Source organism: Lampetra planeri, chromosome 65, assembly GCF_965212315.1.
Source record: "Lampetra planeri chromosome 65, kcLamPlan1.2.h2, whole genome shotgun sequence".
Classification (NCBI taxonomy): domain Eukaryota; kingdom Metazoa; phylum Chordata; class Hyperoartia; order Petromyzontiformes; family Petromyzontidae; genus Lampetra; species Lampetra planeri.
Genome location: NC_136171.1, coordinates 1,934,376 through 1,949,488, shown reverse-complemented (window position 1 = coordinate 1,949,488; position 15,113 = coordinate 1,934,376). Strand labels below are relative to the sequence as shown.

The 15,113-nt window shown below is 50.6% G+C and overlaps 1 protein-coding gene across 1 annotated transcript in view; it reads right to left on the bottom strand.

The window, feature by feature from the left end:
- Positions 1-14,854, bottom strand: part of NCSTN (nicastrin) — a 30,492-nt gene extending 15,638 nt beyond the window's left edge. The window contains exons 1-8 of the mRNA XM_078619815.1: positions 14,756-14,854; positions 8,722-8,826; positions 7,401-7,524; positions 4,901-5,034; positions 4,402-4,538; positions 3,645-3,795; positions 927-1,036; positions 196-351 (exon numbers count right to left, since the gene is read on the bottom strand). Coding sequence (XP_078475941.1) covers positions 196-351; positions 927-1,036; positions 3,645-3,795; positions 4,402-4,538; positions 4,901-5,034; positions 7,401-7,524; positions 8,722-8,826; positions 14,756-14,804 — 966 coding nt within the window. The 5' untranslated portion in view covers positions 14,805-14,854. The remainder of the gene's footprint in view (positions 1-195; positions 352-926; positions 1,037-3,644; positions 3,796-4,401; positions 4,539-4,900; positions 5,035-7,400; positions 7,525-8,721; positions 8,827-14,755) is intronic.
- Between the last annotated feature and the right edge of the window lie 259 nt (positions 14,855-15,113).

Sequence of the window (15,113 nt, the reverse complement as noted above, 5' to 3'; positions counted from 1 at the left end):
TTGCGGCGGTGGTGGTGACAGTGGTGATGTGACTGTGTGCGTGTGGTTGTGGCGGTGGTGGTGACAGTGGTGATGTGACTGTGTGCGTGTGGTTGTGGCGGTGGTGGCGATGTGACTGTGTGCGTGTGGTGGTGATGATGGTGGCGATGTGGCTGTGTGTGTGTGGTGGTGATGATGGTGGTGGTGGTGCCGCACCCCCTGCAGGAACAGGAACAGGACGTTGCGTGGCAGTGAGCGCGACGCGTTGCCCAGCGCGGCGAGGGCCTCCGCGGCCGCCAGCAGCGTGACGAAGCCGGAGGCGGCGCTGTCGGCGCCCGACGTCACGTTCCAGAAGAACGAGCGGCTGTCCAGCTGCACACCAGCACGAGGTCCACAGGAGGTGAGCGTCGAGTGCGGGTGCAGCAGTGAGTGTAGCACGTGGTGTAGCACCAGCGATGATTATCTGAATCGGTCCTTGGGCCTCCCCGAGCCTCAACTGAGTACCTGGTGTAGCGGTGTGTGTAGTAGTGTGTAAACATAGCGGTGTGTGTAGTAGTAGTGTAAACATAGCGGTGTGTAGTAGTGTGTAAACATAGCGGTGTGTGTAGTAGTAGTGTAAACATAGCGGTGTGCAGTAGTGTGTAAACATAGCGGTGTGTGTAGTAGTAGTGTAAACATAGCGGTGTGTAGTAGTGTGTAAACATAGCGGTGTGTGTAGTAGGGTGTAAACATAGCGGTGTGTAGTGAACATCGCTAGCACTGGGGAGACAAAGGTGGCCAGGCGTGGTGCTGGCCACCCACCCCCTCGTGTGCTGTGCCGCCCTTCATAGGTGCTGCTACTCACTAACAGCCCTTGCCCCAACAGTCTGTTGATGGCTATAATGGATTCATGTCTTTGTAGTGGTGTGTAAACATAGCGGTGTGTATATTGGGGTGCCGCATCTCACCCGTGCAGCTGCTATGATGATATCCTTGTCCGGTTTGCCCTTCATCGATTGGTTGATCGGTTGCAGAACCCCCAGCACGTTATAGTCGCCCAGTGAATCACACACCAACTCTACACGCCACACAAAGCATCAGCAGCATCTTCATCAGCAGCATTATCATCACCACCACCACAAGCATCATCAGCATCTTCATCATCATCAGCACCACAAGCATCAGCAGCATCTTCATCAGCAGCAGCATCTTCATCATTATCAGCAGCAGCATCTTCATCATCACCACCACCACAAGCATCAGCAGCATCTTCATCAGCATCTTCATCAGCAGCAGCAGAATCATTATCATCAGCAGCAGAATCATCATCATCAGCAGCAGAATCATCATCATCAGCAGCAGAATCATCATCATCAGCAGCAGAATCATCATCAGAATCATCAGCAGCAGCATCATCATCATCATCAGCAGCATCATAATCATCATCACCACCACAAGCATCATCAGCATTATCATAAGCAACATCAACGTATCGCATCTCGTGCTTTCAGGTGTGCTTCTGCGGCCGTCTGGAATGCTCTTCCTTCCGATATTAGAAAGCCACTGGCGCTACGCACATTGGAATCATCTCGATTGAAAACTCACTTCCTAAGAACTGCTTTTCGTATTTAGTTTGTTGTCCTTTCCCCGTACCATTGATTAGTATGGTTTGCCACGTACGGTGCAAAATAAGTTCAACATACACTACACTACATTGCTATCCATTACATTACACCACGAAACGAAATTGAAAACCAACTTCCTTAGAACTGCTTTTTGTGTTTAGTCTGTTGTCCTTCCCCGTGGTTTGGCTACGTATGGCGTGAAAGAAGTTCAACACACACACGTGCATCATCCACATTCCATCAACTGCCCAATCACTTCATTCCCACGCCATGAGCGTCTTCTCAACGGCCCTGCGATGCCACGCTCAATCTCGCTCAAGCCACAGAAGCTCATGACCCATCGCTCCATCTCCAAGGTAGACGTCACAACTTGGAAGGGCTCTCACTTTCCGTTGCCGTTGTGTCAATCGGAGGTGCGGGGGCCATCATCCCATGGGCGGCATCTGTGGTGGCTACGCTGCTGCACGTGGCAGCTGTGATCCAGCGCAGCAGCAGCAGCAGCAGCAACGAGGGTCGGTGGATCACTCACGGATGGTGTGAAACTGTGGGTCTATGCGAGTCTGTCGGTCTCTATGCGAGTCCGTGGGTCTCTAAATTAGTCTCTGGGTCTCTATGCGAGTCCGTGGGTCTCTATATGAGTCTATGGGTCTCAATGTGAGTCTATGCATCTGTACATGAGTTTTATTGGTCACTATGTGAGTCCGTGGGTCTCAAAATGAGTCTCTGGGTCTATATGCGAGTCCGTGGGTCTCTAAATGAGTCTATGAGTCTGTACATTTGCACATAAGTCTATGGGGGTCACTATGTGATTCCGTTGGTCTCTAAATGAGTCTTTGGGTCTCTATGCAAGTCTGTAAAGTTGTACATGAGTCTATGAGTCACTATATGAGTCCGCGCATCTCTAAATGAGTCTTTGGGTCTCTATACAAGTCTGTAAAGTTGTACATGAGTCTATGGGTCACTATGCGAGTCGGTGGGTTTCTAAACGAGTCTCTGGATCTCTATGCGAGTCTGTACAATTGTACACGAGTCTATGGGTCACTATGTGAGTCTATGGGTCACTATGCGAGTCCGTGGGTTTCTAAATGAGTCTCTGGATCTCTATGTGTGTTTGTACAATTGTACATGAGTCTATGCGTCTCTGCGAGTCTGTGGGTGTCTGCACGAGTCTACGGGTCTCCATGTGAGACTGTGCATCTGTAAACGTGTCTCTGCATCTCCCGGTAACTGTTAGCATTGACATAAGTCTACGAGTCTCCATTTGAGTCTGTACATTTGTACACGAGTCTGTGCATCTCCATGCGAGTCTGTGGGTCTCTAAATGAGTATATGGATCTTCATGTGAATCTGTGGGTCTGTACATGAGTCTATGCATCTTTCGGTGACTCTGTAAGTCTAGACATGAGTCGATGGGTCTCTGTGTGTGTCTGTGAATCTGAACATTAGTCTACGGGTCTTTATGATAAGTCTATGGGTCTCTAAATGAGTCTATAGGTCTCTATGTGTCTACATTTGTACTAGAGTCTCGTGGTATCTATGTGCCTATGTAAGTCTCTACATCATGAGTCTATGGGTCTCTAAACAAGTCTATGGGTCTCTATGATAGTCTATGGGTCTCTATGATAGTCTATGGGTCTCTATGATAGTCTATGGGTCTCTATGATAGTCTATGGGTCTCTATGATAGTCTATGGGTCTCTATGATAGTCTATGGGTCTCTATGATAGTCTATGGGTCTCTATGATAGTCTATGGGTCTCTATGATAGTCTATGGGTCTCTATGATAGTCTATGGGTCTCTATGATAGTCTATGGGTCTCTATGATAGTCTATGGGTCTCTATGATAGTCTATGGGTCTCTATGATAGTCTATGGGTCTCTATGTGTCTACATTTGTACTAGAGTCTCGGGGTATCTACGTGACTATGTTAGTCTCTACATCATGAGTCTATGGGTCTCTAAACAAGTCTATGGGTCTCTAAGTGAGTGCGTTGGTTTCTAAGTAAGCCCATGGGTCCCTCATTCCACTCGCTCTATCCGCTCGCTCCACTCGCGTCGCCCACCAGGGTTGAGGTTGTTGAAGAGATTAGAGCGGCGCATGCAGGTCACGGTGTCGCGCACCCCGTGCATGTGAGACTTGAGCTGAATCGCGCACAGAGGGTACTCCACCACCTTCGACGTCGCGTTGATTGGCACATTGTGATCCCTCACGCACTGGGGCGGGGTAGGGGAGGGGGGGGGGCATCGGGAAGAGAGGGGAGGTGAGGGGGGGGCGGGGGGGGGGAGAAGGAGCGGTGAGACCCGGGGACGAGACCGGAGACCCGGGGAGGAGGAATAGGAGTAGACGGTGGGGCAGGCACGTGGAGACGCGCATGAGAATGAGTGCGGAACCACATGGGGGGGAGGACACGGGGAGAGAAGGGGATCAACAGGAGCCGTAGGCGACGCGTGAGATTAGTCCACGCACACTTGGAGCACGACGACTTCTCCTGGCGAGCCAGGGGGGTTACGGGGGGGGGCGGGAGGGAGAGACTCCTCCTCAACGCCCACCGCCCACGGGCGAGAAGGGAGGTTTCCACGACATTTGCGTGATCTGCCAACCCTCGCCGCCCCCACAGCGCGAGGAGGATTACAGGCGACGTGCAGAGTGCGCCGCCGCAACCGGTGGTGGTGGTGTGGTGGTGGGGTGGTGGTGGGGTGGTGGTGGTGGTGGGGTGGTGGTGGGGTGGTGGTGGTGGTGGTGGGGTGGTGGTGGGGTGGTGGTGGTGGTGGTCAGAATCCTCCGGGGTGGGGGGGTGGAGGGCCGTGCGTTGCGGACACCTGCAGGACGGCGCTGGTCTCGTTGGCGTCGCGCAGCAAGAAGACCGGGAAGCCAAAGTCCTCGAGAGCCAGGCCGGAACCGGACGGGTTCCACACGGCGCGGCGGCAGTGGGCGTAATCCGTGTCCTCATACACTCCTACACAGGGAGACACAGAGACACAGAGACAAAGAATCCCTGTACACTTCTACAGAGACACAGAGACACAGAGACACAGAGACACAGAGACACAGTCCATGTACACTCCTAGAGACACAGGGAGACAGAGACACAGAGACACTCCTAGAGACACAGAGACACAGAGACACTCCTACGGACACAGAGACACAGGGAGACACAGAGTCCCTGTACAGTCCTACAGAGACACAGGGAGACACAGGGAGACACAGAATCCCTGTACACTCCTATAGAGACACAGACACTGGCACATCGCTGACATATGGCGATCGTGACTGGCACACTGCTGACGTAAGACCTCCACCCCCCCACCAACTCCTCACCGAATTTGTCGTTGGGGCAGGAGAGGTCGTGGGAGAAGTTGACGGGAGCCATGGGCGGCACCTCCTGCTGGTGCAGCATCACCACGACGCCGGCCACACGGCCACGCGCCACCTTCAGCTGCATCATGGTCTCCCTGCGGACATGGAGATCACAAAGATCCCAACTTATAGTGCTGTTAGCGAGTAGCGCCTACGACACACGACGGGGTGGGTGGCCAGCACCACGCCCAGCCGGCCTCCTTTGTCTCCCCAGTGGCAATGAATCAGAGACCGCACCAGGTACTCATTGAAGGCTGAGTCGACCAAGGAGAAGCTCAGGAGCAGTCCCGCTCCCCACCTTTATAAATATGTAGAGGAGTAGTACAGGGACATCAGGCCATGCGCGCCTTCCTATGCGATGACGTCACAGGAAGTGACGTCATGCGCGCCTTCCGGGACAATGACGTCGCAGGAAGTGACGTCATGCGCGCCTTCCGGGGCGATGACATCACAGGAAGTGACGTCATGCGCGCCTTCCGGGGCAGTGATGTCACAGGAAGTGACATCATGCGCGCCTTCCGGGGCAGTGACGTAATGTCGTGGGGAGATGCTTAGAGACGACCCGGTGAGAAATACGGGGTCACTGTAGAAGCCCGGGACGGTAGACGGTTGAGGCAGGAACCAGGGGTAGGGTAGAGAGTCTGGAGAGAGCCGGCAGCTAGCGGGGCTAGGAACAGACAGAGTACAGGGTCACTGTGGAAGGACCCCGGGATCCCTGGTGAAGTGTCTACCCCTCCTTATTAACCCTAATAAACCTTCAACGCGAGCCCTGACCTCAAGCCTGCCTCCGCGTCCTCCTTCACTCTACAACACGTAGAGAGTGCGCCCACTAGGGGCCACAAGTGGTAATTACGGGGGTGGGAACAGTATAGGAACAACAGAAGACAGTGTACAGGACGAGCGACCACAAGGGGGGATAACTAGGCTAAGGGTCAGAGGGGATCTATCTGGAAGCTCCTAGAACCCGCGAGAGAGTTCGAGAAGAGGGGCGTGGCCAAGCGCAGGGCATGGCCAAGCTGGGGGAATAAACAAGCGGGGTTCTGGGCTGTCGTGGGGGATCGGGGTCCTGGCTGTCATCTCTGTCGTCATCGCTGGATAGTCAACCGGCTATCTAGGCAGGCGTCGTCGCTAGACAGTCTGCGTTATCTCCTGTGCTACCGAGTCGTAGTTTTGTGTGCGCAAGGAAAAAAAAAGCCTCTACAGTGGCATGTCTGGAGCTGTTACATTAAAAATCTACAGAGACGCACACACGGATTAATGTACAGGATCCTTTATCCTCCCCTTCAAAGCCATCCATGGCGTTGCACCTAATCCTCCAACCTCGCATCCCAGCCACTCCCTCCTCTCCAAGGGAGTGCCACGATGGGGAGATGTTAACTCTCTCGCCTGGTATACAGGAAATCGTGGGTTCAACCCCAACCCTGACTCCCAAATATTTAGAGATTGTGTGTCTCTCTCCCAGTGGCGTTTGGATTTTTCTCCAGGTCCTCCAGTTTTCACTCCACATTTAGAGACATGCGTTTAGAGTTTTTGGCTACTGTTATAAATGTCCACATGATGACGATGATAAGACACTTCGTTGAGCTATCATTTGTGGCCAGGTCACTTCTGAAAAAAAGCTATAGAGCTCAGTGGGCTACCTGGTAAAATCAAAAAAAGCTTAATTCAGATGCGCTTCTGCGGCCGTCTGGAATGCTCTTCTTGCAATATTAGGAAGCCACTGCAGCTATGCGCTTTTAAATTATCATCTAGATCAGGGGTGGGGAACGTCCGGCCCGCGGGCCGTACAAGGCCCGCAAAATCATTTGGTCTGGCCCTGCCAAGGCAAGCGCAGGCGGGACTCGAAATTCAATAAATCTAGGAGCTTTTTTCATCGCAACATCATCAACACCAGCTAACGTCACACACCTCGCCAAAGAGAAGCAGTTCCAGCCATCACATTAGGGGTGAGTTAATTAAATGTTTGACCAAATATAACAGGCAAATTTTTAAGTTGATAATTGTGTGGCCCGCGAATGATGCTATAAATATCCAAATGGCCCTTGGCAGAAAAAAGGTTCCCCACCCCTGATCTAGATTGACAAAGTCATTTCTTTAGAACTTCTTCTTGTGTTGCGTTTGTTGTCCTCCCCGTACGTCCAATTAGCGTGGTTGGCTACGTATGGTGCGAAAGAAGTTCAACATACAAAGTTGTTGGCGTTGTTGTTGTCATCCTTTAGACTTGAAGGTTGACGCCCCTGACAGAAGCTTTCCATTCTCCCTTGTCTCTTTCATGGCGTCAGTTCCAACTGTTTAGCTGCGTCCCACCAAATCATCGATCAGTTCCCTTTCCATCTTCTTTCCCTCTTCCCGTCACGCTGTCCAGGCTCAACCCTGCTTGGTTTTAGCTTCCGAGACGCGACGACAAGGGGGCGATGCTGCGATGATGACAACGAGCGAGCGAACGGGAAGGACAGCGAACCTGGAGAACATGTAGTTGTCCAGCAGAGCCATGTAGGGCGAGTGGGGTCCGTCCTTCAGAACCCACGCCAGGTCTTCCGCGCCCGACACCAGGTGCAGCACGCCCGTGTCACCGCCCACAGACGCTGACAATGACAAAGATAATCCCCACAACCCCCACAACCTTTAAAAGACCGTCCAAGCAAGTGATGTTCATGAGCAGCACCTGTCAAATTAACACCTTCGTGTTCCGATGACGGACTTGTACATCATCAGTTTTTCTTGGGACGTACACGTGCGTACCGCGTGTCTCGTCGAAACGGAACCGGAAGAAAAACTGAAATCAAATAACTTCATCGGTACCGAGGCTCCCACAAGGCTGTGCGGGGTGGGGGGGGCGCGTGTGGCACCAGTTTGGCGCCGGCTATTGTGGAGTGGCGGCGGCCGTGCCGCTGTGGTTCTCCGCGATGTGAGTAACGGCGTTTTTAAAAACAGCGGCTCAGCCACTACTACTACTACGAGGCCTCTTCTCTCTAAACAGACACGAACGCCGAACCGTTTGTGCGTTCCAAGATTCGGCGGTGAACGGGACGACCCACCACCCTGCAACTTGCAGATACCTCGGAACGGCAGAGGTTAATAGACTACTGGGGAAAGTAGCTGTTAGCGAGTAGCACCTGTTATAATCAGGGCCGGCACGGCACACCAGTGAAAGGGGTGGTGTGGCCACTACTGCATCGTCCGCCGAGCCAGCTTTGTCTCCCCAGTGCCGATGTTTACTACACACCGCACCAGGCACTCATTTGTTGAGGCTGATTCAACCTAGGGGAGGCCCAGGATCGGTTTAGATATCAGTGACTGTTGGCTGTGAGCAGGAATTTAACTTGGGCCGCCGGGTTCGTAGCGCAGTGTGCTAACCACTGTGCCTCCGCACCCGCACACTCACACACGCATTCGTTCACACACACACACATATATATATACACACACACAAAGACAAAGATCTCTTGTATAGTCTGAGTGCTGTTAGTGAGCACCTATGAAGGCCGGCACGGCACACGAAGGGGGTGGGTGGCCAACATCACGCCCGGCCGCCTTTGTCTGCCAAGTGGCGATGTTTACACATCGCACCAGGTACTCATTTGAAGCGAAGTCGACCTAGGGGAGGCCCAGGACCGGTTCAGATAATCGTCACTGGTGTTGGCCGTATGCGAGAATCGAACTCGTGGCGCCGGGTTCATAGCGCAGCGCGCTAACCGCTACACTACCGCTCCCCACACACACACATTAACATACACACATTAAGAGACAAACACACACAATGGGCTGGGCCCAGGACTCACATTGGCAGCCGATCTGGTGAGTGCCGTTCATGAGCCTCACGCACGCCGCCGTGTCCTTCAGCTCCACGTAAATCTTCTGTTCCACAGAGTTCCCGTGCGCCCATGCTGCGAAGACAAACATCCCCAAGTGTATCCTTAGCAGGCTGTTGGGGAAAGTGCCGATAGCGGGCAGCGCCTATGCAGGCCGCGGCAAAAGCGCACGAGGGGGCGGCAAGCACCGTGCCAGGCCGCCTCAATCTCCCTCGTGCTCACGTTTACACATCGCACCAGGTACTCATTTTAGGCCGAGTCGACCTAGGGCAGGGCACGGCAAACAAAAAATAACAGGAAGAGCCACATTTTTGTTTTCGAATTCGGTAAAAAACTAAAATACCCTATATATTTCAAGAGCTGCAATGCATCGTGAATACGGGACGGTGACGCTGCTTTTAAAAATGTCACGGAGCGGTCCCTTGAAGAGCCGCTGGGGCCGCTCCGGAGCGTACGTTGTCGGACCCCTGCGCAGGGTAAACTGGCCTTCCATGGTCAGGGGTCGGCAACCAAAATAACAGGGAGGTTCATATTTTTCGCATTCGGTGAAAAAACACAATATTTCAAAGGCCGCCAATGGAGTCCTTAAAGATCCACAATAGAGGTTTGTTCTTGGGCCGGATAGCGTGAATATAAATGTGTCGTTAAACCCGCCACCACCCGGGCACGGCCAATTAGTAAAGGTTTATATTATATGGTTCTTTCGGTAAAGTCATGTAGATAGAAATAAAAAATTATAACTATTAAAAAAAAGAAATAAAGTGAATAAAAAAATAATACAAATATCACGACGTTTCGATCGCAACACAAGCGGTCGTCATCAGGAACAATAAAGGTTTGTTACATAAGCAAAACGTGGCCAACTCGTTACAAACGTGCCAATTACATATCTGTCAACCCATGCGGTTTACCCCGTATGCTTGCACAGGGAAATTGAGTTTGCAGGTCTATACGCCGTCTATACGGCGTACAGCCGTTTCAATGACGGGCAAGACGTGTTTTTTTGTCTATTTGTTTGTGTTTCTCCCTTGTGGTGGGACTTTAGGATGAACGTTGACATGTATAAGCGGCACGGGGTGACCAAGAAGGTCTGAATTTGTCTGTAATAAGTAAGGAGCCGCAGATTGCAGACCCCTGACCTAAGGAAGGCTCAGATCATCATCGCCAGTGTTGGCCGTGAGCCAGAATCAAACTCGCTTGCAAGACAAAGGCCCTCCTTGATTTGAAGCTTTCGTGACTGCAGGAATCCATCCTCTTTGGTTCTTTCGGTAAAGTCACGTGGGTAGTGAAAGTCACGTGGGTAGTGAAAGTCACGTAGTTAGTGACTTTACCGAAAGAACCAAATAGTAAAGGACCCTCCTGTACAGCCTTCACAGACTGCTGGGGCAAGTGCTGTTAGCGAGCACCTATGAAGGCTTGCACTGCACACAAGGGGGTGGGTGGCCAGCACCATGCCCAGTGTGTGTATAATCATGTATAGTGTAGTAGTGTATAGTGTAGTAGTGTATAGTGTAGTAGTGTATAGTGTAGTAGTGTATAGTGTAGTAGTGTATAGTGTAGTAGTGTATAGTGTAGTAGTGTATAGTGTAGTAGTGTATAGTGTAGTAGTGTATAGTGTAGTAGTGTATAGTGTAGTAGTGTATAGTGTAGTAGTGTACAGTGTAGTGTACAGTGTAGTGTACAGTGTAGTGTATAGTGTAGTGTATAGTGTAGTGTATAATCATGTATAGTGTAGTAGTGTATAGTAATGTATTGTAGTGTAAAGTAGTTTATAGTCATGTATTGCAGTGTACAGTAAAACCTTGGATTGCGAGTAACTTGGTCTATGAGTGTTTTGCAAGACGAGCAATTTTTTTAAAATAAATATTAATTTGATAAACGAGCGAGGTCTTGCAATACGAGTACTGTAGTGCGTGTACACGCTTTGTCTGCCGAGCGTCACGTGATCACAACTGATATATGAGTGCTTTGATATACGAGTGCTTTGGATTACAAACACGTTTCCGGAACGAATTATGCTCGCAATCCAAGGTTTTACTGTATAATGTATAGTTGTTTATAGCTATGTATAGTAGTGTATAGTGTAGTAGTAGTGTATAGTGTTATAGAGTATAGTAGTGTATAGTGTAGTAGTGTATAGTGTAGTAGTGTATAGTGTAGTAGTGTATAGTGTAGTAGTGTATAGTGTAGTAGTGTATAGTGTAGTAGTGTATAGTGTAGTAGTGTATAGTGTAGTAGTGTATAGTGTAGTAGTGTATAGTGTAGTAGTAGTGCATAGTGTAGTAGTGTATAGTGTTATATAGTGTAGTAGTGTATAGTAGTGTATAGTGTATAGTAGTGTATAGTGTAGTGTATAGTGTAGTAGTGTATAGTGTAGTAGTGTATAGTAGTGTATAGTAGTGTATAGTAGTGTATAGTGTAGTAGTATATAGTGTAGTAGTGTATAGTAGTGTATAGTGTAGTAGTGTATAGTAGTGTATAGTGTAGTAGTGTATAGTGTAGTAGTGTAATGTAGTCGTATATAGTGTAGTAGTGTATAGTAGTGTATAGTGTAGTAGTGTATAGTGTAGTAGTGTATAGTAGTGTATAGTGTAGTAGTGTATAGTAGTGTATAGTGTATAGTAGTGTATAGTGTATAGTAGTGTATAGTGTGTATAGTGTATAGTAGTGTATAGTAGTGTATAGTAGTGTATAGTGTAGTAGTTTATAGTAGTGTATATAGTGTATAGTAGTGTATAGTGTATAGTAGTGTATAGTGTATAGTAGTGTATAGTGTATAGTAGTGCTGGAGTCTGTCGCCAGGGAAAGGGAGGTGTGGACTGCCACTACTCAATGCCCTTCCGACAGGAATCTTTTTGGTGTTTGAACATATTAACAACTGCTGTTGTATTGCCAGAAAGGGTAAAAACCTACTCCAAGCACAGCCCTGGTTGGTGTCCACGAGGCATCACGAGATCAGAACATCACGGGATCAAGTGCATTTTGGACGATTTGGTCAGAGACAAAGATCCCCTGTATAGCCTTAACAGACTGCTTGGGCAAGTGCTGTTAGCGAGGAGCTATGAAGGCTGGCACTGCACACAAGGGGGTGGGTGGCCGGCACCACGCCTGGCCACCTTTGTCTCCCGAGTGGCGATAGTGTTAAGATAACAAAAGGGGTTCCGCAGGGTTCCATCCTCGGCCCCCTCTTGTTCTCTCTGTGTCAATCACTTGGGCTCTGACCTGGATCATTCCAGGGTAAATCTGTTTGCAGATGACACGATATTGATTACTGCTGGCCGCTCTCCGGATGACGTGATTGCTAAGCTCCAGCGTGATTTAAAAAAACTACATCAGCTAGTTGCTCTGAAACTAGTCCTGAATACCTCAAAAACCAAGGTGCTATGCTTCTCACCAGGACTAAAGCAGGAAGTTATTTTTCCCCAATTGCATTCCTTAAATAATTATCAAATAGAGCAAGTCAAGATATATAAGTATCTTGGGGTCATCTTTGATTCAAAACTGAATTTTCAAGATCACATTGATTATATTGGTAAAAAGACAAAATTCAATATTGGTTTTCTGTATCAACACAACCATTGCCTCCCCCCTATGTTCCATTTGGAACTGATAAAAGCCACCATACTTCCTCGACTTGATTACTGTAACATCATTGGAACCTCCTTTGCCAGTAGCAAAATATGATAATTGGTTTTCTACCCTTTTATCTGGCAAGAAAACTGACACCTTTTTTACAAGGAGTCATGTTTGCATTGACCACAATACCTGCGGTCGGAATGTAAACAAAAAACACAACTCTGATAATGTATGCACTGTCCTTGAAATTGATTGGTCCACACCCGAGACAGCTTTTCTTAGAGCCTAGTCTTGCCGGGAGGTCATGAGACAGACCCGCAGATGCTCCGGGTTAACTGGGATGCCGGACAGAAGAGGCACCCGGCGGCCCCGCGCTCCACACACACTCTGCCAACTTGTACAATTAACCTCTCCCCTCCACGTGGTGTCAAACGCGAAACACTGCGGCGTGCCGTCAAACAATGGCACTGGAGGGGAAAGGCTGATATGAGTTGGGGGGAGGGCACCGAATTTGCTAGATGTTAACTCCCTCGCCTGGTATGCAGGTCGTGGGTTCGATCCTGACCCTGACGCCTGCTGTATAGTTGTAGTTTGCATGTCCCTTTCCCTGTGGTCGCGTTTTCTCCGGTTCCTCCAGTATTTCCCCTCCACATTTAGAATCAAGGTCACGGGTTTGGGAGTGTTTGCCTGCTGCTATACATTTCCACACGATGATGAAAAGCCACTTCGCTGAGCCATCATGTGTGGCCAGGTCGCTTCTGAAAAGGAGCTACATAGCTCAGACTGATAACTTTAATCTAAATTGTGTTATGGTTGTTATTGTTTGACTTGCATCCCACTGGGATTTTTGCACACAGCGTTGATATACGGTGCTTTTTCTGGAAGACTTTTGCTGTTTTTTCCTGGATTTTTCTGTTTGCGCATAGTCACTTTAAGATGTTTTCTTGTTCATGTTTTTGTTTGTTGCGGTTGCGCCCGATTTAAGAGCCGAATGGCTCACAGGGCTATACCAAATACATGAAACTGAAATAGTGTGGCCTCTCACTGCCTCACCGTCTATCACTGCACATCACCAAGTCTTTTCCTGCATCCCCCGTCTCCCTGTGTCTGACCGTGGCTTACACGTATTTTGATGTCTATCACCGTGTCTGTGTCCCGTGTCTCACCGTGTCTCGCTGTCCGAGCGCCCTGTCTCCCCCAAGTCTCGCCGTGTCTTAATGACTGTTCCCCCTTATCTCCCGTGTCTCACCGTCTCTCGCCGTGCATCACCCAAGCATCCAGCGTCTCCCTTCTCCCCGTGTCTTACCATCACCGTGTCCTGCTGTCCTATCGCCTGTCTCCCCACATGTCTCGCGGGCCTTTTCCCTGGCTCTCACCGCGTCTCCCCGTGTCTTCCGTGCTTCCTTGCGTCGCATCGTGTGACAAACCGCCCTTGGTGAGACTCGTTACGATTGGGGGCTAAGGCAGGGAGGGAGGAGGGTTGCTAATGGAATGGATGCGGCTGGGCTGGGTAGTGGGCCGGGCCGTGGCATCGAACCCACGACCTTCCGTGTACCAGGCGAGGTAGTTCACATCTCGCCACCAGGGGGGGAGATACACAAACCTGTCAAACCCTTATCAATGCCCTGTCGTATTACAGACCAATTCAGACCGTATTGGTCACTCCTTGCACTTAGAAATCTCAAGTTTATCCTACAGAGTGCCATCACAAGGGGAAACACAATAGACAATCACCACTACACTCACCACTATATATCTGTCAATTCCTGATCAGTGCCCTACCTATTACAGACCAATTCAGACCTCATTGGTCACCCCGTGCACAATCTTGATTTGAAGTTTTCGTGACGGCAGGGATCCATTCTCTTTGGTTCTTTCGGTAAAGTCACGTGGGTAGAAAATAAAACCAATTAAATTAAATCACGACGTTTCGGGAGCAACACAAGCGTCCGTCATCAGGTGGGACAACCACAGCAAGAAACAATTGCTGAAGTGGGCAAAAGGGGCTGCTGCAACAAGAGGCCATATAGGTAAGAGACGGGTGGGGGGGAGCCCCCCCTCTCTTACCTATATAGCCCCTTTGCTTGCGTTGCGCCCGAAACGTCGTGATTTAATTCACTTTGTTTTTAACCCACGTGACTTTACCGAAACAACCAAAGAGTATGCACCCCGTGCCCGTTATACATCTCAACGTTCACCCCACGAAGTCCCGTGACGAGGGAGAAACACAAACAAACAAGACGCTGCACGCCGGCATGGAGCTGCAAACCCGTGCAATAACACGGGGGGGGGGGGGAGAAACCGTGTGGGTCGACACACGGTAATGGACAACAGGGGAAGCCTGAGAGACACGGGGTGTGGGAGAGACAACGAGAGAGAGGGGAGAGAGGGTCTCAAGAGACACGCGGCCACTGCCTTGCTCCCTCACCCGCCAGCAGCAGCAGCAGCGGAAGCAGCGACAACCACCAGGCAGCCATGACGGGGAGTCTCTTCCGGGTTTGCCGTGCGGGCCGGAAGTGATGTAGGAGGAGACAGGAAACCCGCCCCTCCACCCCCCCCTTCCCTTCACCCCCCCCCACCACCCCGCCCCTTCACCCCCCCCACCACCCCGCCCCTTCACCCCCCACCACCCCGCCCCTTCACCCCCCCCACCACCCCGCCCCTTCACCCCTCCACCACCCCCCCCCTCCACCCCCTCCCCACCCCCTCCACCCCCTCCCCTCCACCCCCCCCTCCACCCCCCCCCTCCACCCCCTCCACCACCCCCCCCTCCACCCCCTCCACCA